Raw genomic sequence first — 23,852 nt, 5'->3', positions numbered from 1 at the left:
AATTCCAAGGATTTCAAATGTGCTTAACTTTAAGCATGTGAGTAATCCCCTTGAGGCAACCAGACTACTCATAGTGCATAAAGTAAAGCAGGTATGTAAGTGTTTGCAAGATGGGTTTTTAATAAAGGAACCACTTCACTCTGTATCGAAATGCAGCAGCCAGCTACCTCTGGCGTGAATAGTGATAGATGTCTTCTTAGAGCACATAGTAACATTACAAAACAATTGAAAAACACAAAGCAAAGAATAATTTCTCCAGATGCTGCTGCTTGGTGAGTATTAGGAAGGCAGAATTTAATTAGCCAATCTGAATTTGACTAGGACACTGGGATTCAGGGCCCTACTCTTGTGAAAAGTGCCATGAGATTTCTAAATGACAGCATGTAGCCCGGAAACCAGCTTTATCCTCATCTAAAAGAACGATGCACAGAAACGATTTAAAAGAGATTAGGTTGTCACAGAGAGTATAATTTTATTCCTGAACCATAAAAGCTTCTCATCCAAGTGTTCTCAGCACATCTGCTGACCATGTTGTCAAAAAAACAAAAAAGTTTCTCCATCATTTTCTGTTAACTTTCATGCATCCTTTGTGGCAATTTAATCTTTCATTTGAGGATTCCTTAGGATGAAACTTCTGTGCCCCTCTGTTAAAGGATTTTTCTGGGTATATTTCAAAGAAACATTTAAAATCTCACTCATGCAGACCTGCTGCATGTCTCACTAACTGTAAGGGAGAGAGCAACTCCCTTATTTGGAGGAATCTTTCTAGAGCCGTTTCTCTTAGACACTGTGAAGGTTTCCATGCGACAGTTAACATCTATTCTCCGCTGATGCAGGTTGCCCCAGTCTGGCATGGTGAAAAAGCAGGGCAGCTAATAGTTCTTGTGGAGAAAGCACATGACATAAATGCTAAAATGTATAAAAGCGACATCAGTTTTCTTTTCGTGTATCCTGCAACCACAGAATCAGACGATCCAAATATTTCTGATGAGTGTTTCTTCACCACTTGGGGGCTGAGGGTTGATCGTCCAGCAGCAGGAGGAGTTTACAAACACTATGTACTCCCTGCCACTGGAGCGAGAGGCTGTGAGTGCTCCAAGCAGACCAGAGAGGGTGTGTCTTGACTCTTAGTATGCTTTATCAGTGCACAGCCGAAGTCCCTCAGGAATTGTTGGGTGGGAGGGAACAGGATATCCTGCACTTTCCACCGCACTACAGAGTTATGCAGAAAAACATCAGCTTCTTTCCTGTGTGTGCAGGATTTGGCAGCCCTTTGTGTGAGTCTGGAGCATTCGTGCCACATTCAGTGTTAGCAGCGCGCTGTTATCTATGTGTCTCTGAGGGACATGGTGCGTAGCAGGGACCCCAAACAAGGGGTGTGTGATGTTGTGGGAGTCATTACTTTCGCACAGTCAGTGTGGTCTATTACATTAAATCTAGTTAAGGCCTGATATGGTCTAGTTAAGGTTTCTGATAGCCATCAGCTAGGACAGCTCTGAGAGGCCGCTCCAACTGTGCAAGGCAGTGAGGCACTTGGGTCTGAAATGACGGGTGTCTCTTACAATGAGGATGATTGAAAGAGGTGCAGATCAGGTTTGGTTCTGGGGATGGCAAAAGGGGACTGAACCCCCTGGGGAGCTGCCAGGGGCGTTTTTGGTGTAGTGCCAATATTAGTTTTCCTCTCATCTGTTCATGTCGGTCCTCTTTCTCCGGCTTTCCCACTCTTTTACATAGGTGAGTCTCTCCTGTGTCACTTTGTAGTTCATGTGCAGATTGAACACCACAGATCAGTTTTGTCCCAAACCTCTTCCTTTTCCTTAGTTGGTGCTGTTTATTCAGTACAAACATCATTGAACAAACTTGGCGTTGCATCCTGTGTTTAGCCGCTGGGTAAATATTTATCCAGTTAGACTCTTTCAGTGGTTCCAGATTTATTGCTATGTTTTGCTCTTTGGATATTGGCAAGTCCTTCACTTTGGATCGACTATCAGTAAATTTTAAAAACTTCTCCCTCTTGTGAGGATGAATTTTGCTGTGTGTGTTTCAAGGAGACATTTAAAATCTTGTTGCTTGACATCTCTGCTGGCCTTATTGAGGAGTTGTGTCCATCAGAAGCATGGCCAAAGGTTATTATGCTGTGCTTGGCAAATGGGACAATGCTGCTTCTTGCAGAATACAGTCAAGTTACTAAACATATTGCTGTACCAGGTAATGCTCTGGCTAGACAGTAACTCACACAAGACACATTGCAGAACAATGTGTTCCCTGCTATTTTTCAACCTCTTACATTCTGGCTTTACATTGTCTATTGTTTATTCAGATTACACTCAGCCAAAAGCCACGGTTAATGTGACTGGACTGTAAAATATGTTCATGCATTTGCAATAGCATAGCAATACCAGTGCCTCTCGATTATACATTGCAATTGAAATATTAGCAGCTGGAGTATGTTTTTTTAAATGTGAATATTAATACCCATGAATGGTGCCACATTGATAGCTCTGGATATTAGAGTTTGAGTGCTCAAGGGATGCAGAATCAGGTCCTCAACTGCAAATTCACCAATGAGTATAAATGACTCCTAGACAGTTTTGTATCCGAGATTTAAACACGTGGTTGTTTCAGATTTTTCATGCTGATATTTTCCTTCTGTCTCTATATACTAGTCTTTATTAGTCTCTCTGTGATGGTGTCCATGGGTCCAGGATTTACAAGACACTGCTGTAGCAATCCCAAGGGTGGAGCATGACTATCTCCAGGCTGTCCAGCAGACATAAATGAATTAAAAAGTGCATCCTCTGTGGCTAACCCCCTCTCCCCATTCTAATTCCTTCCTTCTACCTGGTGGTAGAATTGTTTTCGTGTGCACATTGAATCCCCTAACCTATTGCTAGGCATTTTTATTGTGGTTTTCAATTCTAAAGCAGAACCAGAGTTTATTCTTATCACCACTTTGATTCCAAGTGCAGGGCTTTAAATATATAGACCAGGGGTCGGCGACCTTTCAGAAGTGGTGTGCCGAGTCTTCATTTATCACTCTGATTTAAGGTTTCTCATGCCAGTAATATATTTTAACGTTTTTAGAAGGTCTCTTTCTATAAGTCTATAATATAGAACTAAATTATTGTTGTATGTAAAGTAAATAAGGTTTTTAAAATGTTCAGGAAGCTTCATTTAAAATTAAATTAAAATGCAGAGCCCCCTGGACTGGTGGCCAGGACCCAGGCAGTGTGAGTGCTACTGAAAATGTCGTCTTTGGCACACGTGCCATAGGTTGCCTGGCCCTGATATAGACACATAGCACAATCTAGGGACAGAGAGAAAGAATGACCACATGTGACAGATGTTAGTAACATTGCTTACTGCAATACTGGAAGGTGCACTTAGCTACTACAGTGATGGGGGCAGTATATGAACCTGTTTAGAATAGATTTGTTACTTAGTTCTGCTTTCCATGAATAGCTACTTCAGCTATAATTCTGCTTTCCATGAATAGCTACTTCATATATAACTCCACCCAATACAACACAAATTCGGATATAATGTGGTAAAGCAGCACTCCTGGGGGGGCAGGGCTGCACGCTCTGGCGGATCAAATCAAGTTCGATATAACACGGTTTCACCTATAACACAGTAAGATTTTTTGGCTCCCGAGGACAGCATTATATCGGGGTAGCGGTGTACTAAAAAGAACAATCATTATAGCAAGTATGCATTGATCTTTTTGAGTCATTCCACCTCTGGACACAGGCTGGGGACTGAACAATGATCACATTTACCCTGGAAAGAAGATAGTATTCCAAAATCTTCCCCACTCCACCTGATTTTGTGCTCACTTACACGAGTTTCCCAACAATGCAGTTACTCATGTACCCTGGTGTGAGATGAAACAGTCCCTCTATTGCTAAAACCTCTGACAAGTGCCATCTTTACTTGAGGTGTCGCTGCCTATACATTGGAGGTTTTGCCATGACCATATATTCTTCTTGACTCTGAAATACCTATGAATACATGGTTCACTGAGAGGCCACAGGTGTTTTATATAGGTGGCAATGGTTTAATCCCTGCTTTGGTGACTAATACAGAATGCTACTTTATGAGTCTTCTCCCACTAAACACTGACACACTTTTAAACAAAACCAGTGCGGTAGGGGGTGGCAGTTGTCATGGACAGCTAGAGCCTGTGATAGGTGATCTTCAGCCCTGCTTGTTTTCTGGTTGTAGTGAAGCAGAACAATTGCAGTAAAAGACTCTCATAGCACAACCAGTTTATACATTTGTAACAATATTTTAACAGTTCAAAGTGAAGGGCACATGCTAATCCAGGGGGTTTTTTATTAAGAAAGTGTATTATAATGTTTGATTACACCGCTACCTCGATATAACGCTACCTGACATAACACACATTTGGATATAACGCGGTAAAGCAGCGATCAGGGGGCAGGGCTGTGCACTCTCATGGATCAAAGCAAGTTCGATAGAACGTGCTTTCACCTACAACGCGGTAAGATTTTTTGGCTCCCAAGGACAGCCTTATATCGAGGTAGAGGTGTATTGCATAGCTGACCTATAAGGACATTTTCATTCTATTTCGAAACCACATGGCAATGGTTTAATTTGTGTGTATTTCAGAAAGCTGGTCCACAAAGACTATCCTGAACACAGAATAACCTGAAAGGACCCATTATGGCTTGCGCTGTCATGCAGTTTTTACGGAAAACTCAAAGCTTTAGGTTCCTGTGGACTCCCTTGACCGCATCCTTCCAATTCTCTAAAAAAGGCTACAGGGTATTAGCCCCTCAGAATTTTTTAAACTATGAATCCTTAAAACAACAGTACAAACCAGAGGTGCCAGAGTACTTCAATTTTGCAACCGATGTGCTGGACAAATGGACTGAAATGGAAAAGGTAACATTCCTTTAACTTCCTTATGCTAAGATTTTCATGTTGGGTATCAGAGGAAAAACATAGTTGGCAGAAGCAAGTGATATTACTTTCTGGCTACAGATTGGTAACCCTCTCAGTTCAGAGAGGCAATGCCATTGGAGTATAGGACTAACAACCAGGAATTCCCAGGTTTTAGATGCTCCACTGCTTTTGGGCCCACTCATAGCTCTTGCTTACTTGAATAGCCTCCCTGAGTGCAATGAGACTGTGAGCCTGAGTAACAGAGGAAAGAGGGTCTTGTGATTGCAACACTGCCCTGAGACTCAGAAGATCTGAGCTCTGCCACTGTCTTCCTATGTGAGTTTGAGTAAATCACAGAGGGCTTGTCGACACTTACAGGCCTGCACTGGGGCAGCTGCACCGCTGTAGCACTTAGTGAAGATGCTACCTACACCGATGAGATTGCTTCTTCTGTCAGCATAGGCACTCAACCTCCCTGAGAGGCAGTAGCTATGTTGACGGGAGAAGATCTCCAGTCAACACAGTGCTGTCCACACCATGGGATAGGTCAGTATAACTGGATCACTCAGGAATCCACACCGCTGAGTGGCACAGTTATACTAACATAAGTTGGTAGTGTAGACCAAGCCCTAACCTCTCTGTGCCTCAATTCCCATCTGCAAATTTCACTTGCTACCCTTCATCTTTCTTGTCTACTTAGAATGTAAACTCCTCAAGTCAGGAATTATCTCTATGGATATGTCTACACTATGAAATTAGGTCAATTTTATAGATGTCAATTTTTTAGAATTCGATTTTATACAGTCTATTGCGTATGTCCACACTAATCACATTAAGTCGGCGGAGTGTGTCCTCACTACCGCGGCTAGCATTGACTTACAGAGTGGTGCACTGTGGGAAGCTATCCCACAGTTCCCGCAGTCTCTGCTGCCGATTGGAATTCTGGGTTAAGCTCCCAATGCCCAATGGGGCAAAAACTTTGTCACAGGTGGTTTTGGGTACATGTCATCAGGCTCCCTCCCTCCCTCCTTCCCTGAAAGCAATGGCAGACAATTGTTTTGCACCTTTTTTCCAGGTCCCATCCTCTGGACCCACTCAGCCCGCTGCCTGCCTGGATGATTGGAATGCCAGGCAGGCAGTAGGCTGAGCGGAGCCGGCAGACTGAGCCCCAGACTGGCAGGAATGTTTTCTCTAGCTGCAGAAGTTACCTAATGCAATGTCTGTATCTATGGCCTTCCTGCTCACAAAGCGGTCATGCCCCACCCAAGGCTGACACAGCGCGGAGTGCATGTGACAGAGCAACCTGGCTTGGGCAGGATCACTAGCAAGGCATGATATTTTTGCCATTAAGCAAACACAGCAATTCTTTCCTGGCCTCTGCCACTGAATGCTTCCATGCATTACGCTGTGCCCTATCAGTGCGGGAGAACTGCATGAGCTCAGAAAACATGTCATCGCGAGTGCATTTTTTTCACCTTCTAATCTGTGATAACCTCAGGGACGGAGATGATATGGGGAGCATAGAAACATTCTAGGGGGACTGCATGGTCACCTCTGCTGCTGAGTTCACCATGCTGGCCAAACAGGAAATTAAATTCAAAAGTTCCTGGTGCTTTTCCTGTGTACCTGGCTAGTGCATCTGAAGTCAAAGTGCTGTCCAGAGTGGTCACAATGGATCACTCTGGGATAACTCCTGGAGGTCAATACCATCAAATTGCATCCACACTACTGAAATTCGACCCAGTGATATCAATTTCAGTGCTAATTCCCTCATCAGGGAGGAGTATAGAATCGATTTTAAGAGCCCTTTAAGTAGACAAAAATGGCTTCGTTGTGTGGAGGGGTGCAGGGTTAAATCGATCTAACGCTGCTAAATTCGACCTAAACTCATAGTGTAAACCAGGGCTGTGTGTGTGTACAACACCTAGCACAGAAGGACCTCAGTCTGGATTGGGGACATGACTACAATACAGATATTAGTAATAGGTAGAAGAGATGCCGGATTAGACCCATAGACACATCACAAATTGTGTCTCAGTCTTTCTGTCGGAAAAATGGGGGTGAATCATCACTATTGCATAATATGAGGTTATCATTCTTGGGCAGAAAAGACAACTTTTTACAGGATGCAAGCAAAATTTTTCAAGGCTCAACATCTGAAGAAAAGGTCTGTGGCCAAGGAAGGAGGCGCAGGATTTTTTCTTAAAATGCACAAATAAAAAATCTACTCACCTTGTTACCAGTGCCTGATGATAACACATTATATTACTTTGAAATGGAACTTGTTCTTAGTATGTACAGATCTCTTCCACACCAGTGAAGATCTCAGCTAGCATACTAGGCATTACGTACACTCTGTTCATAAATAACACTTGGTCCCTCAATAACAAGTTTTAGCCAAGGATTTCAATGCACCTTAGAAGCATCAGTTAATTTATCCACACAACACTCCAATACACACAGTAACCTCTGCTGACAAATGGAGCATCAGACTCAGAGAGGTTTAGATCTGCATTTTCAAAAGGAGTCTCTGATTTTGGGTGTTTAGATTTTTGGACCTTTGATCTAATTTTAAGAAGTGCTGAGCACCCTCCACTGCAATTGAAGATAGTATGAGCTGCGGGTATTCCACCCGTCTGAAACCCAGGCTGCAGGTATCTATCTGGGTACAACCCCCCAAACTTTGAAGCATCCAAAAATACAGGCCACTCTGGAAAATATAAGCATGGCCAGAGCCAAAGTGACCCTTAGTTTTCTGCACTAGCCATTGTGCAGCATTTTCTCATTATCTAATGTGTTAGCTTCAGAAAAGGAACTTGACATCTATAGACTATTCTAAATCTGGGGTGAAATCCCAGCTCCGTTGAAGTCAATGGCAAAACTCTACAGATTTCAGTGGGGTGAGGATTTCTGCCTTTGTGTATAAGTAATGAACGTTCCTCTGTCTTGGAAAGTTGGACTTGAGGGATGGTTACATGCATATCAAGCTAAGCACTTACAACATATTGTGTCGTTCATTAGGAAGGAAAGAGGCCTACAAGGCTAGCCCTGTGGTGGGTAAATGATAAAGGTGATGAGGTGAGGTGGAACTTTGAGGAACTTGGATTCCGCTCCAGAAAAGTGGCCAATGTACTCTCTGAGGTATGTGGTCTGCAGAAAGGAGACAGAGTTATGCTGATTCTACCCCGGATACCAGAATGGTGGCTAATAAATGTGGCTTGCATGCGAACAGGTTAGTAAAAATAATAGGAATTATGAATGAAATTATGAATAATCAGTAATTAATGAGGTCAAAACTACAAACACATCCATGATGAGAAACATCCGTGCTGTATGGCTAAAAAATGCTTGTAACATCAAGATTTGTCTTCATTTGTACTATTGGATTTTCAGCCACACTTTACTTCTCCCATTAACAAAAATGTGCTATCCCATGTGCCTGTATCCCTGTCCTTCTCCACTGCTCTTGACAAACTGCCAATGTATCCATCATCTTCTTGCAACAGCAATAGCACACATTTATATTTGTTTTTGCCAATGGGATTTGTTAAATATTTAGGCTTTTTTGAGTCTGAATATTTAATAAAACTCAAAGTATCTCAGTGCCTCATGGACATTAATAACTTATCTTCACAACACCCCTGTGAGGCAGAGAAGTATTATCCATATTTTACAGATGAGGAAGTGAGACACAGAGAGTTTAATTATTTCAATGGGAGGCATGAGTGCTCAGAAAATCAGGCCCTAAGTGATTGCCTAAGGTCATAGAGAAAATCTGTGCTAGAACTGAGGCCTTGTCTACACTACAGGGGAAATTCAATTTAAGTTACGCAATTTGAGTTATGTGAATAGTGTAACTTCATCTGCGGTCGATTTAGAGGGTCTTCACTAGACCCACTAAATCAACCGCCAATGCATTGATTGCCACTCATTGAACCCCCGGTAAGTATAGACAAGCCCATCGGATCTCCTGAGTCCAAGCCCAGACCGTTATCCACAAGTCCATCCTACCTCTCTAGTACAACCAATCATATATCTAATAATCTATATATATATACACATATATACATATAGACACATGCTGCTTGTAGAATAGGGTCTTTTATATAGGGCTTGAAGTTTTCTCTATGTTGCTAATTAGCTCCCATAGTAAAACATGAGATATACGATGAAGAGTAGGAATGGAAGGAAGAGACTGTTTGAAGGAGGAAGGTGAAGCTATCAAACTCCTAAGAGACATTAACCCATCGACTTTTATTAATAAATATTCACCCCATCATTCTTACAAGTATATCACTTCCATATGAGAGAAATCTTTCAATTACTAGTTTCTCTTATTCCACTACGCTAAAGACATTTTGTGTCGTAGTACTTGCTCATTTATATTGACCCTAATTTATAATTCAGTCTGTGAAAAAGCAATATATGTACAAAAATAAAGCCAAATCCTATTCACTTATTCACAGATATAACTTCTAAAGCTAGTGGATCTATTAGTAAGAGTGAGGTGGGAAGAATTTAGTAAATAGATTTGTACAATCCTATTATTACATTTTAAAGCTGGCTCCTCCTTTAGGAACTATCCTTATTCCTGGGACAACACAGTTGACAGCAAAAGATATTCTCCATAGAGTACAAACATCAAAGCCAAAGTGTATTATCACTGACGATGTTTTGGCACCAGCTGTAGATTGCATTGTGTCCGAATGCCAGTCTTTGAAATTCAAGCTAATTGTGTCAAAGGACCAGAGGGAAGGATGGCTGAACTTTAAAGACCTATTTACGTGAGTAGCTGCCACTGTCAAAGTGCTGCAGTAACATGAAAGAAAACCCTGATGGCTGATTTGTTAATAATAAGTTAATGTCGAATATGGTGAAACATTTTCATCTCTTTAGAAGGGGGAGAAATGAACATTGGAAAAAAATACCAATGAGAATGTACTTCTATTGACTGTTAGGAACCAGAAACAGTGCCCATTTTGTTTGTATTTAGTGTGTACAAACTAGTATTTAACCACAAAATACATGTTTAGGTAGCATTTCCCCAGGGGTGGAGAATGGAAGGGACTAGCTGAGGGTTGTTGACAAAGAGCATTGGCAATGCTAGTTTTCCCCATGCTGCCCTGCAAACATAGTGGTGCTAAAATGGAAGCACGATTGGTTTTATTTTCCTAAAAAGATGAGGTTCAGTTATTAAAGGCTTGGGAAATGCTGTGGTCAGATAATAACATTGATTCCATGGTCCCAGGTCACAAAGGTGTGAACATACTGATCAAAGGCTCACACTCAGTTCATAATAATTAGGCTAACGCTTTCCCTGGTATAACTCACTGCCCCAGCTCAGCTGTGCGTACTGGTGTTGTGGGTAGGTGGAGCCAAGGTACTCTCCCATTTATTTCCTTGGCATATGGCCAGGGTCACTACTGGTTGTGTGATCTCCAGCTTGAGGACACATAATCACACTAGTTTTCATCAAGCTAGAGTGCTAAAAATAGAATGCAGCCACTGAGGCACAAGCGGTGACATGGCCTAGCTATCTCAAATAAGTGCCCATCAGAAACCTTAGACATATACTCAGGGCAGCTAGCCTAAAATTCTATTTTTAATGCACAGAGCTGGGAATCACACCCCTAATTTTAAACGTAGACATCCCTTGTAGTTGATTACTATCACAAGATTTTCTTTTAATGTAAAATTTTAACTGCAGATGGTGAGAGAAAGAAAAAAAGGGGAAAATTGAAATGTAAAGTTTGCAGTTTGTTCTTTTTAAGCCAGATCTCATGCCATCTGACCTGTTAATATGCAGCCAAGTTCTGCGTATTATCCCTGATATGTAGTCACACTTCTCTAAAGATAAACCTGGGAAAAAGCTACTCCCTTCAATGCAGATAAGCACCATCTCTTGTAACTCTGCAAGAGTTGTTTTATTTGATTATCATCTGGGATCCATAAGTTATATTTTTTTTACTTACTTTATTCACCATCTTGTATTTTTTAAAGAAACGCTAATGCTGATCACATCTGTGTGACCACGAGGAATCAAGATCCAATGACCATCTTTTTTACCAGTGGAACAACAGGGTCTCCAAAAATGACTGAACATTCCCACAGTAGTTATGGCATTGGATTGACTGTAAATGGAAGGTATGGATTATAACTGCTTTAAACCACATGGGTATTTCTTCAAAATGGTCACATGGCAGAAGTGAAGGAAGCATAGCACTTCACTAATATCTCTCTGTTTCAATAGCTTAGATAATATCAAAGTTCCATTTAATTCATGACAAGATTATTGTTCCAGGAGACAAGAATTACTTTGAGTAATTCCACTAGCCAGTTATGGTTACCTTGAATCAGAGCACTGGTATGTAGTTGCTTTTCTTATCTTAAAAAAAAAATCCAACACTTTCTATTAAGAAGGGAACCTCTCCTACTGGATATTCAAAGAAGATCAGGTGATTTATAAAGCATCTGTAAGGACCTTTATAAAGAGAGAAAGTTTGTAGTTGTATAAGGTTTATAAAGGCATGGGTTTATCACAGCATATAAGAAATGCACTGAACCTTTCCCACAAAAGCAAGATAATTTTATGAAAGCTCAGATTTGCAAATGGGATATTTTATCTTGGGAAAATAACATTGATATTGTAGTACATTCCACTATGACTTGCAAGTAATCATAGATGAGAATACTAAATAAAAGTAAAGTAAAATGAGAAACTCTTACCCCCGAAATACAAACTAAACAAAATCCCCTATTCACAAATATGAATTCAAGATGCTGTGTTTGAGACATCATAAGTCTTTGTACTGGTACAATATTTTAATGAAAAAATGCAAAGCTAATCTATAATAATGACACAGTGGCCATGTTTGGTGGCTTACTCTTGTTTGGGGTTTCAGCTGTTCACTAATCTCAATTAAGACAAGATAGTGACTGTTTGTCCCAGTAATATTTTTGCTGTTATCATTTTTATATTCATTCTGTTTAAAAAAATTGTTCACAGATTTTTCTTTACCAGGTACTGGCTGGATTTAACCTCCTCCGACATACTCTGGAATACATCAGACACAGGCTGGGCAAAGTCAGCTTGGAGTAGCATTTTTGCTCCATGGATTCAAGGGGCATGTGTGTTTGTACATAGCATGCCACGTTTTGACCCAACCACTGTCCTAGATGTAAGTTACAAGAACAATGGCATTTTCTTAACAGCATGGTTTTCCTCCCTTGCTGCTCTTGCCCAGATGTTCACCTCTCCCACTCCACAGCAGACAACATGCTCCTTGGCTGCAGCTCTTCACCAAAGAGGTCACCAATCACATTTTAGAAGTGATATATATTTATATAGGTCCTGATTCAACAAGTTGCTTAGCACCCATTTACCTTCAATAAGGTGCTTGAATCACATTGGTAAGCATGTGCGTAAGTGCTTTGCTGGGCAGACCTTATAGTTAGCTTCTGATTTGAGATTTTCACCAATAAACAGAGATAAAACACCCCTGATTTAAAAGTAAAAGAAAGAATAAGATATCAGTGTTTATCCAGTAAGCACCAGAAAAACCCTGGAAATGCTTACTTGTTACAAGGACTTACCTATTTGGAGCAGTCATGTGGACTATGGGGATGTGATTTCTAAAGCACACTAATGGATTGTGCAAACACCTGTCAGGGATGGTCTAGATCATTGCTTCTCGGACCGCGAGCCATCTGCTGCCGGTCCGCGACGAGTTTCCTCATAAGAGCGTCGAATAGGATAATAATATGGCACCAGTCCCTGGCACATTGGGAAAAAAAATTGCCGGTCCTCCACATCAGATAGCTTGAGAAGCACTGGTCTAGATAATACTTAGTCCTGCTTTGAGTGCAGGGGACTGAACTAGATGACCTCTCAAGGCCCCTTCCAGTCCTATGATTAATTGGTCTGTATAGACCCTGCTGGTACACACTAAAGGTTCCTTAGTGCATGTTAATGTAGTGCTGTTTGAAACAGTGCTGTATTAAAGTGCATTAGGGAACATTACAAAGAGATTATTCATTACGGTCTATACCGCTCTACTGAGCAGAGCCCAGGACATTTTTTTTATTTTTCATAGTTTTTTGTTTTATTTTGGGGGGATTTTCTTTTCTTTAGTTTGATTGTGGGAGGCCTGGGAGAGGTGGGGGGCTGGGTCCTCCCTCTGCGATCAGAGGTCCAGGCGGTGTTAGATCTTTCCCCCAGGGGGTTGAAGGCTGTGAGGGATGGTGCAGAGAGAACTCACCCTGTACTCACCCTGCAGTAGGAGCCTCTCTCACACAGGTCTGGGCCCAGTTCCCTGCTCTGTGCATTGCAAGCTGGTGCACAGAGAGTTACTGCGCCACTCAGGTTTGGCTCAGGCACCCCTTTGTCATGACAGGGAGACTACCAGCCAAATTTGAGAGAGGGGTGCTGCAATCCAACAGGCCAGGTCACAATGCCACTTACTCAAATTTGGCCCATCTCCCCCCTATCATGTTGGAAGGGCAAATGGGCCGAATCTGAGTGGTGCTGTGACCCTGTGCTCCAGGTTGCAATGCCCAAAGCAGGGAGCTAGGCCCAGCCCCATGGACAGAAGTCGCAGGAGTAAGTACAGTATGTTGTTTTTAAAAATTGTTATTTTACATTTGAAAAAATATGGGGCTCTAACACTGAGTAATGTACATAATATACATTACTCATTACAATATATACAAAGAGAAAGCCCCAAAGCCCTGATTTTTGAATATCTACAGAAAACTCAAAAACTGCTAAAAATAAACCCTGAAAAATGAAATAAATAATCCCCCAAAACAAAACCCTAGTTACAGTGCATCATCCTGCAAACATTTACTGTTCATCATAAAGTGAAGCTGACACACACAAGCGTTTGCAGGACTGGAACCATAGTTTGTAAAGCACTTTAGGATCCTCTGCACTTTTATTATTACACAGCGAACAACAGTAGTGGATACATGAGCATCTTGTACAGCATTTCAATCATGAACTGTAATATTTCAAAACTGAAGAGGGAGATGATACAAGACTGAGTTTTTTAACCTTATAAATGGGCATTGGTATTATATTTTATAATATCCTCCACATACAACTTTGGGTGCTATGAGAAACAGTCACGCATCATTCACTTCACATGGGATATTCCACATCCCTACTACGTTCTCCTTGCTGAAGCTACACTTATAAGATAGCGTCCTTAACATTGGATATCCTTTTGTTAATCTGATTGCTGGAAAACACTAGCTAGTGTCAGAATATTTGAGGAATGTTTTACCGATGATACTTTTGGTTCCAATTGTTTTCTGAGTAATAAGAGCTGTAACTGTAAGGACATGCTTTGAGAATGCAAACCCTTCTGTGACAAGACGCTTGGAATGTGATGCTAACTATAAAAGCCATTTAAAGATGAAAAAGTATTTATGACTTCAACACTAGCTGTATTTTCAAGGCTAGTCAACATAATGTTCATGTGTTTCATAAATTGGTTGGAGGTATTACATTTGTAAATGCATAAAAATCTTACATTTAGGTTTCCCTGGGACTAAAATAACTGTGGGAAGCATTGTTATTTTTGGCTGCAACATTTAGACCGTTTTTATTTTAAATTCTTTAGACTCTGTCCAGATTTCCCATCACAACCTTCTGTTCTGCTCCAACTGCTTATCGAATGCTTGTGCAGCATAATCTGACCAGGTAAACAATGATCAAAATATTTTATCATGTTAGATCGTCGTATTTTACCAAAACAGTAGCTAGATTCTGCTTTTAGTTTGGTTAAGTTACTCAAGGTTTACAATGGTACAACAGAAATTTGGCTGTGTATTTCTCGATGTCTTGAATTTTACATATTAGAAATAAAGTCAGAGTACCATAATATGAGATATGGGGATAATATAACTCCCACAAATTTAGCAAGTTACAGTGAAATGAAGTAAGACTTTGAAAAGCAGTTTAGCAGCACTGACAATACTCTTCTGTGTTTTAAGTTCCTACTGAAAGCTTAGAATAAGAAAGACTATTTTACCTTTAACATCTTGTAAAATATGGAACTTGCAGTTTTACGTGCATTCTTTCACAATCTGCCAAATTTATCTTCAGTTTAACTTCATGCAATTACATTCAAATGAACTGGGCTCAATAAATATTTTATGTATATTCTGTAGGAAGGAGACATGATAAAGGGATACAATAGTGAATGGACAAAAAAGGTAGTTCAGCTAATTCTAGTCACCCTTCCTAGAAATACAAGATCAAGAAGCCATTTCACAAAATTGGAAGGCAGCAAATTGAGATTTTGATCATGTAGGTGATTCCACACAGTTGCTACACCGACATGGACCCCTACTGACTTCAGAAAAGCTGTGTGTGAGTACAGGGGTCTGCGTACACAGAGTTCCAGTGAAGTCAGTGTGGCTCTGCATAGGCACAGGAGTCTGCTCATGTGGAGTCACCTGCAGGTCTGGACCATTAAAACTAACAACAGGAACTACTTTTCATGCAGTGAACAATTAGCCTGTGGAACTTATTGCCACAAGGTATCATTGAGGCCAAACAATGAAAAAAAGACTTTATATTGCTATGGATATGAGAGGCTCCACAGCTACAGTAGTGAGGATTTAAAACACACACACAAACAAAAAACAAGAGTTCTGGAAGGATATAAATCCTCATGCTTCAGGGCATAAGCCAACTCAGCAACTCATGTCATTTAAGATCTGATTATTCTCTCCCCCCTTCTCAATTCCTCTGCAGAATCAACTCCTTTTGACACATTTCTACTAAAAGAGACACAAAGAATCTAATCTGCCTTTTATATATATTTCCTTACTGTGGCAGTTTTAACCCCTTTAAAACTCTGATCATCCTTTTTCTCTTTCATGCAAAGCTATAAATTCAACAGCCTGCAGCACTGTGTGAGTGCAGGGGAGCCAATCAACCCGGAAGTGATGGAGCAGTGGAAAAAGCAAACTGGGCTGGATATCTATGAAGGTTATGGCCAGACAGAAACGGTAGTCAGATGCTTTAAAAAACACAGAAGTAAATTGCATTCAGACTGCTAAGAAAATATGTTTGAAAAATACAGTCATGTCATCTTTCAGAGGGAAAAATCACTTGTAATAATAAATGATGATGAAAAAATCTAGTTTTAATAAGTCACTCAGAACACTAAGGCCTTTATCAGAAACCCTTTAAGTCAGTGGAAGAACTCCCATTTCAGTGGGCTTTGGATTGGGACTTAATACAGCAGAAGCATATTCCTATTTATCACAGGTGAAATTCTGCCTGTTAAAGATTTACATTCCCAACTCACATTCACTTCACTTGGAGCTATAAGCACAATTCTGTGGGCAGAATTTGGTCCCTAGAAGTTTACTCTGTGAATGTCTGATTATAATGAAGCATTCATTGTTGTTTCTCAGAGAGGTTGCTATATACTGTAACTTATTTGCCAGACTAGTTGAGTATATTAAATATAAATTAAAAACTGAATACATGAGATTGCAGAGTTTACTTTTAAAAACCTTTTGGTGTAGGTGCTGGTTTGCGGAACATTCAAGGGAATGAAAATTAAACCAGGTTCAATGGGAATGCCGTCTCCAGCATATGATGTTAAGGTATTGTGCATCAGATCTATAAGTCCTATGGGACCTTTTTCTCCAAGCAAGAAGTTACTGATTTCTCCTCAGGGAGGCTCAAGCAAGTTTAGGGTAGACAGAGAGAGGATTTCCCCCCCTGCTGAATCATTTTCAGTTTAGCTCTCCAGAAAGTCAGATTCCTCTTACATTATACAAATTTTCATTAGATAGTTTGTGAAATTTCTTGCTGGGTCCCAGGTAGAGATAAGTAGGGGAAGATAAGATCAGTAGAGGAAACAAAAAACAAAAACAAGCCCAGGCTGCATTCAATAGTTACACCATAGGGAAGGATGATATGACAATGAATGAGAAACTCTCTCTAGAAAAATGCATATGATGATGCATTGAACTATATAGATATGTTATCTGAGTGATTCCACTACATTCCTACACTAGCGGTTCTTAACTAGGGGTATGCACCCCTGGAGGTACGCAGAGGTCTTCTAGTGGATACATCAACTCATCTAGATATTAGCCTAGTTTTACAACAGGCTACATAAAGGCACTAGCAAGGTCAGTACAAACTAAAGTTTCATACAATGACTTGTTTATACTGCTCTATATACTACACACTGAAATGTAAATACAATATTTATATTCCAGTTGATTTATTTTATAGTTATATGGTAGAAATGAGAAAGTAAGGAATTTTTCAGTAAACAAAAGACTAATCAGCCTCCTGAAAGAAGTACAGTAGTCTGGAAAGGTTGAGAGTCACTGCACTAGACCAGTCGCAGTGGAAGAGTTAGTTAGAGGATATTGGAAAGGAGTAGTCTACTCCTGACTTGCTAATACAGGCAAATCTTTGGGCAACTTTCTGCACTTCAGTTTTCCCACCCGCTCAATTGCTATATACCTTTTTGCTCAGTTGGGTGTTACTAAGCTTAATTAATGTTTGTATAGTGCTTTGGAATCTTCAGGTGAAAATGTATTCTTCTGTTTCATTTAGGAAGGGAAGTTTCTCTTGATGGTTACAGTCACTTCTATTATTGACTTTTTAAATTCAGTATTTCCAAATAAATATGCAGGTTTTATTAGTTTAATGAAAATTATGGCTTAAATTAAACACCAAGGTAACACTACTCTGTATTTTTTTGGGGGTTAGATTATAGATGAACACGGCAATATTCTGCCTCCTGGAGAAGAAGGAGATATCGCCATCAAAACAAAACCTACGAGACCTTTTTGTCTTTTCAATCAATATATAGTAAGGAACTTCACAAACTTAAATTGCACACTTGTTAAATTCCTTAAACACACAAAAATTATAAAATTCAGTTACTATCCAGCCACTGAAACGAAACACTATTATTTGTCTTGTGGTAACACCTAGAGATTCCATCCCCATTATGCACGGTGCTGTACTAACACATAACAGAACGATGATCCCCATCTGAAGGAGTTTACAATCTAAGTGTCTGCAAAGTCTCTTTAGTACAGACTACACCCCACAAGTTTACAAAGCTAAATACTACAACTAAATGGATAAAGAATAGCAAAAGACGGAAACTAAGATGAATTGGCAAAGGGAGATTTGTTTTCAGACAAGATTTTCACTAAAGTGAAAAGCTACAGAAAGGCTGTTACAGATGGCAGGTGCTGCAAAGGTGAAGGCTGTCACACTAACAGAGCCCACACTCTAGAAAAAGTGAATATGATACATTATATGGTTGAAAGGAAAGTAATACTAGATAAGAAGCAATGCACATGTACATTCTCTTTACTACTATTGCAGACTAAATTAAAGCTAATAAGTCTTTTCATTTATTAAAACCAACTGTGACCATGCCATCCCAACAGTGCAATGAGGGAGGGACAGGAAACACTGATGTTTAAATTACCCCCTCTAAGCCAATCCAGGAGTCAGTTTAGTTAGATTTAGAGGGAGTTACAGACACCCCCTTTCTTAGCTAGGATTGGTCAACCCAAAACACATCTTTTTTTCTTTTTTGACAACTAGGTGGTGGAGGGAAAGGGAACAGCCGAGACAAAAAGGAAAATAAGAGCTGGGAAATCTTCCCCTAAATAAACTTAACACTACATAATATAGACATCTCAGCCCATAATCCTCAAAGGTTCCTAATACGATGGGCCAAGATGTATATTTTGGGCAGTTCATTATGATTAAAAACAAGTCTAAAACCTATTCAAAGACATAACCCATAACAATTATACATTAACTCCACATCTGTTGAGTTTTGCTGTGTTTATTTCATACATTATGGGCTTTGTATTCAATCCATAATTATGAATATGAACAATGTTTGAAAAAATGTTTTCCATTCATGTTGTTCATATCTGCTGGTATTTTATTATGTATCACTATGATATGGACTACTCAGCAAGGCTGAATTTTTGCATGCTAAATTATGTTGTAATATAAATTAAATGCTGGAATAAAATGAGATGAGTTTCTTGCATACATTAGAGTATAATCTTTTATTTGCAGAAAGGTTAATGTTTGTCAAATACAATGTAATGTTTACTAGGATGATCCAGAGAGAACTGACTCAACATTACAAGGGAATTTCTATATCACTGGGGACAAAGGGATTGTAGATGAAGATGGATACTTCTGGTTTGTTGGAAGAAGTGATGATGTCATCAATTCTGCTGGGTAACAATTTATATGTGCATTCATTATAATGTTAGGACTCAAATAATGCAGATGATGCCAACACACAGTTGTTTTATATGCCCACTTCACCAACTAATAGATGTATATAACAATAAAAGACTTTTCTTCATTTAAAGATATCGTATTGGACCATTTGAAGTAGAAAGTGCACTGATAGAGCACCCAGCAGTAGTAGAATCAGCTGTTGTCAGCAGCCCAGACCCCATCAGAGGAGAGGTAAAGGACTTAAGATATCTTATGTGCTTGGATTTTTTATAGAAATATGTATTTTTAAAAAGCCTTAAATGGAATCCTGAGGCAGCTGGCTACTCCAAACAATTGTTGAAACATTCCATTCACATCAAGGCCCTCAGCAAATTCTTAATGATCATCTAGACATAGGGGTGGCTGAAGTGGGGCCATCGCTGCATTGCAAAGTAACTGCAACCTTCGCTACAATGAATATAGAGGTGCAGCCCACAGAGGTCCCACATTACAACATGCCATATCTTCATTTGAGCATCCATACTGCTTATATAATTTTTCATATTGGGACTTGTAGTCCTTATAGATTGAAATTGCAAATTAAAGATAAGGATGGCTGCAATTTACTCCACTTCCTGCATATTACACATATAAGTAGCTGCTGAACTCAAATTGTTAATGGGGCATTCATCTTGGTAAAGTTTTTTGTGCCTGCACTGTAAATTAGTTACTTTGTAATGTGTCAGCAAGTGAATTTTGGTTAAACACTAAGACCTTGTACTGTATTATGTGCATTTTGTTTCATCAGCATTTAATCTTTTAAGGTCGTGAAAGCCTTTGTTGTTTTGGCATCTGACTATGTTTCACATGATCCAGAAAAACTGATTCAAGAGCTACAGGACCACGTTAAAAAGGTCACTGCTCCATACAAGTATCCTAGAAAAGTAAGTGATTAACCATAAGTATTTTAGATAATTAGATTACATTTAGTCAACAAGTGGCATAAGAGAACTTCCATGTACAAAAGCTTTATTATACTCCCCCTCCTACATTCAAATTATAAACAGGCTTGAGAGGTTTAGATTTCTATTGGTAAATGTCAGTAAACATTGATTTTACCGTACATATAAACCAAACCAAAACCAAAATATTTTCCAATGAAAATCATCTAAATTTAAAGACCAGCAAAGAAAGAAAAATGCTGCTTGAGAACGAGTTTGATTTAAGCATATTTACTTTGTGTATTTTGACATGTGATGTTGACAGTTTGTTCTTAAGTTATAAAGCTTTAACTTTTTGAATCTCAACATCTATTGTCACTAAATATTGTCCAATCCTCCCATCATTTCCCACAACTGTGAAAAATGTAAAAAAGAAAAAGCTTAAAACCAATACTCTTGTGCCCTGTGAAAACTGAAATTGGTAAACATTGAAAAAATACTTAAAACTAAGCAATGATATTACATCAAAATTATAAAAAATACAAATCAAATTCTGCCATGATTAATCGTAAGAATCTAACAGAGGACAGGTGAGTAAATATAATTATTCTAACATCTCACATTTTCAATGTTTATTTTTTCCAGACTTATGATGTACTCTTTGTAGATGTTCATATACCAGAGTAACGAGGATAGTACAGAAACCCAGAAAAATGTATAGGAGACGAAGGGAACTGAGAGCAGGACACATAACCCTGAAAAAAATATACACTTATTTGGGAGCTGTGGTTTCAGTGCTGCCTCAGAATTCATTCCTATCTTAAATAGGTTCTCTTCAAATTATCCTTTTGTCTTCTCCAGACTCACAAGATTTCATTTTTGCTCTACTGTAACGGCCAATGGATGTTTGAAATAGAAATCCTCGCTCTTTGCCCTGCTACATTGAATAGCAAGTGAACAACAAATGTTTGTTTGAATTTCATAGCTCTACATATCTCCACTTTATATTAAAAAATTTATAGCAATGCTAAATTTGATTCTATGATATGGAAATAGTGCAGAGAAACCCTGTGCTGCAGACTCTAGAGTGTCTATAATAGGCTCTGGGGGAATATTTGCCATTCATATTAATCCTCTAATCCATTTAGCCCAGTTGCATGTATTTTGATGTTTGCACTGAACGAATCTTACTTTTCCTGCAGTGTGCATAAGGCTCATCCTTCAGCATTTCTGTTGCATGGAAGGGGCAGAACACTGAAAGCCCACATAGATTGGCAAAGACTCCTGGATGGTGGCATCAAGTGATCTGTCATAATACAGACTCCCCAACCACAGATGCAGAAAAGCTGCAGAGGTTACTGAAACCTGAGGCTGAAAAGCAGCTATAGAATGGGCCACACTGACACTCAGTGACTTGCAGTAACTAGAAAGAGATCCTGTCCCAAAGAGCTTCCCAAAACAAAGTTTAGTTATTCTGGCTCAGTACAGGGAACAAGAGTTGCCCCTCAAAGAGCAAATTACTAAACAAGGAACATTTATAGTAACAGTGTAAGAAAGATGCATAAACTATTATTTCAAGATGCACTGAAATATAACTGGTTGATGTTTTATAACTATAAAATCTACCAATTGTTAATCCAATTTTGGAATGTCTTCAAAAAAATTTTCTATGAAAACTATACATTTTTCTATGGTGGAGAACCATCTAGCAAAATGTTTCCAGCATAAAGAATATGACATTGAGAAACTGAGGAACAGAATCTTTAAGAGTTTGACATTTAAGTTTCAGTACATCATGAACATCAGTTTATTTCTCATAGTGATGGGTCTACAGCAGATTTTTAAAAGTTAAAGTCAAGGATTTTTAATAATCCAAAAAGAATCTATTTATCCAAAAATATAATATTTTTCCTTTGCTAAACTTTCTGTTGCTGATACTTTTATCCATTTAAACTCCTTACAATAGATCTCATGGAAAATGTCTTCCTTTTCCATACTGGATTGATTTAATGTCTTCCATGTCTGTACAAGAGAGCAAATATTGTACACACATAGAGCAGATTATCTACCTCTTACTATATATTGTATTAGTTGTAATTTCTTCTCTTTTCCAATAGGTGGAGTTTGTTCAACAGTTGCCAAAGACAGTCAGTGGGAAGATCAGAAGAAATGAATTGCGCAAGCAGGAGTGGGGAAAAGCTTAGAATTATCTAGAGTTTATTTTCCATAATTTGTTCTTCCAAAAATATTATATATTACTGATGATATATGGTGCAATTTTTTGTTCTCTTGACCTATTAGACATATTACAAATTTAGAGCATCATCATGCATTGTATGCAAAGCTAAAACTTCATGGACTATGCAAGAAATGCAGGGTTAGATCCTTGGTGAGCATTCTTTCCCATTTGTTCTAGGCATAAAAAGCCTAAAAGCACTTTGTCTCAGTTAAAAAAAACAGTTTTGTTATTCTAACTCCAGTTGTCTAGTTATAAAAGCACACAGGAAAACAGTGTACATAGTAGTAAGCTCCAAACCCATGTTTCCAAAACTCAAACCTTAGCACTACTATGAACTAGCTATTAACTAGAAAAGCATGCTGGGAAATAGACATGCAAACAAAAACACTATTTTTTATTTCTATAGTATCTTCCAACTCAAAGTGCTTATTAAACACTGAAACTTGCTATTCAAGATAGTCCACATTTCCAGGCCAGGTCACAAAACATGTTAAGTTCAGATAGGAAGATACCAGGATCCATGATTGCATGTCTGGCCTAAATCCTACTCCTGTTTAAAAATTACTATCTGTGGTAGTGGCTGGATATAACAATTTAATAGCAAAGCTTGTGTGTTCTTGTGCATTTCAATATCCAAGATGCTCCTCCAGCTCAGTTATTCAACAGGGTTCATGTCCAAACTCCTGGAGCGAACAAATTTGAGTGTACTTGCCTGCATTCAGTTCCTCCTGTGTTCTGGGCAATCAAGTGTGGTCAAGGCTTTCCTCAGTTTAAGTGTTAATATATTTATTAAAAAAAATCGTAAAGAAAATTAACCTGCATAAGCAGTTTTCCGTATCTGTTAGTTTTAAATAATACACATGCAGTAAGCATCTCTACTCGCTGTTTGTATACTCCTGGTTCACAGCTCTCAGATGTTTTTGGTTCATCCTTTCCACTACAACTGTTTCTCTTTCTATCATACATTTTTAATGTACCCATAACCCTGGTAAATTGGTAATCTAGGGCTTACGCATAAATTTTCAAGTCAATGACTATGCTTTTGCTTCTAAGCATTCATATTTATGATCACAGTAAGCAGTGGTTGGAACTGATACATAAAAATATTTTCCCTAAAATTTCCTTTTAGAGTAGGAAAATCTTCCCAAAATTGAGTTTTCACTTATGAAAATCCTGGAATTTAAGTATTCATTTTGTGAAAGTGGGTGGATTTACAAGGTAGTCTCTGTTATTAAATGAAGTACAGGTATCTAAATATCTGCCTTGACACAACATTTGACTGTCCCAGACACTGTGTAATGAACATGGTGTGAGAATAGAGATAGACTGATAGAAAAATAAATGTTACATCAACTGAAGAGTTAACATTTTTGCTATGGTACTTTTAAGTTTATTTACTTAAAATGACACAGGAATTTACGTTTATCTTTATTTCATTTCAGTAATAAAGACTATATAAAATAATTTTAAAACCATCTTTACTGCTTCAAGTATCATTTCTTAGACAGAAAGGGTT

The 23,852-nt window shown here is 38.9% G+C and overlaps 1 protein-coding gene across 8 annotated transcripts; it reads left to right on the top strand.

The window, feature by feature from the left end:
* The first annotated feature begins 1,138 nt into the window (after positions 1-1,138).
* LOC116837580 (acyl-coenzyme A synthetase ACSM3, mitochondrial-like) lies at positions 1,139-23,809 on the top strand. 8 transcript variants are annotated; one of them, XM_032802131.2, is made up of 15 exons: positions 1,140-1,277; positions 2,677-2,789; positions 4,633-4,908; positions 7,930-8,140; positions 9,485-9,692; positions 10,909-11,052; positions 11,930-12,086; positions 14,532-14,611; positions 15,804-15,927; positions 16,453-16,533; positions 17,660-17,761; positions 19,044-19,171; positions 19,309-19,408; positions 19,981-20,100; positions 22,215-23,809. In XM_032802131.2, the coding sequence occupies exons 3-15, from the start codon at positions 4,687-4,689 to the stop codon at positions 22,299-22,301; spliced, it is 1,764 nt and encodes a 587-aa protein (XP_032658022.1). In that variant the 5' UTR covers positions 1,140-1,277; positions 2,677-2,789; positions 4,633-4,686; the 3' UTR covers positions 22,302-23,809. The 8 variants fall into 8 exon arrangements, with proteins under 8 accessions (XP_074925345.1, XP_074925344.1, XP_032658022.1 ...); XM_075069241.1 differs by having other exon boundaries at positions 2,667-2,789; XM_075069239.1 differs by having other exon boundaries at positions 1,140-1,349.
* The last annotated feature ends 43 nt before the right edge of the window (positions 23,810-23,852 follow it).

Source organism: Chelonoidis abingdonii, chromosome 9, assembly GCF_003597395.2.
Source record: "Chelonoidis abingdonii isolate Lonesome George chromosome 9, CheloAbing_2.0, whole genome shotgun sequence".
In the NCBI taxonomy this organism is placed as follows: Eukaryota; Metazoa; Chordata; order Testudines; family Testudinidae; genus Chelonoidis; species Chelonoidis abingdonii.
The sequence above is the reverse complement of the archived record's forward strand: the minus strand, read 5'-3'. Positions and strand labels throughout refer to the sequence as shown.

Bases quoted from the DNA above. Each gene is read 5' to 3' on its own strand.
- LOC116837580 (XM_075069244.1), top strand. From the start codon at position 4,687: ATGGCTTGCGCTGTCATGCAGTTTTTACGGAAAACTCAAAGCTTTAGG. The intron at 8,141-9,484 runs GTTAGTAAAAAT...CTCCTCCTTTAG, and splicing joins TGTGGCTTGCATGCGAACAG to GAACTATCCTTATTCCTGGG. The intron at 12,087-14,531 runs GTAAGTTACAAG...TAAATTCTTTAG, and splicing joins ACCCAACCACTGTCCTAGAT to ACTCTGTCCAGATTTCCCAT.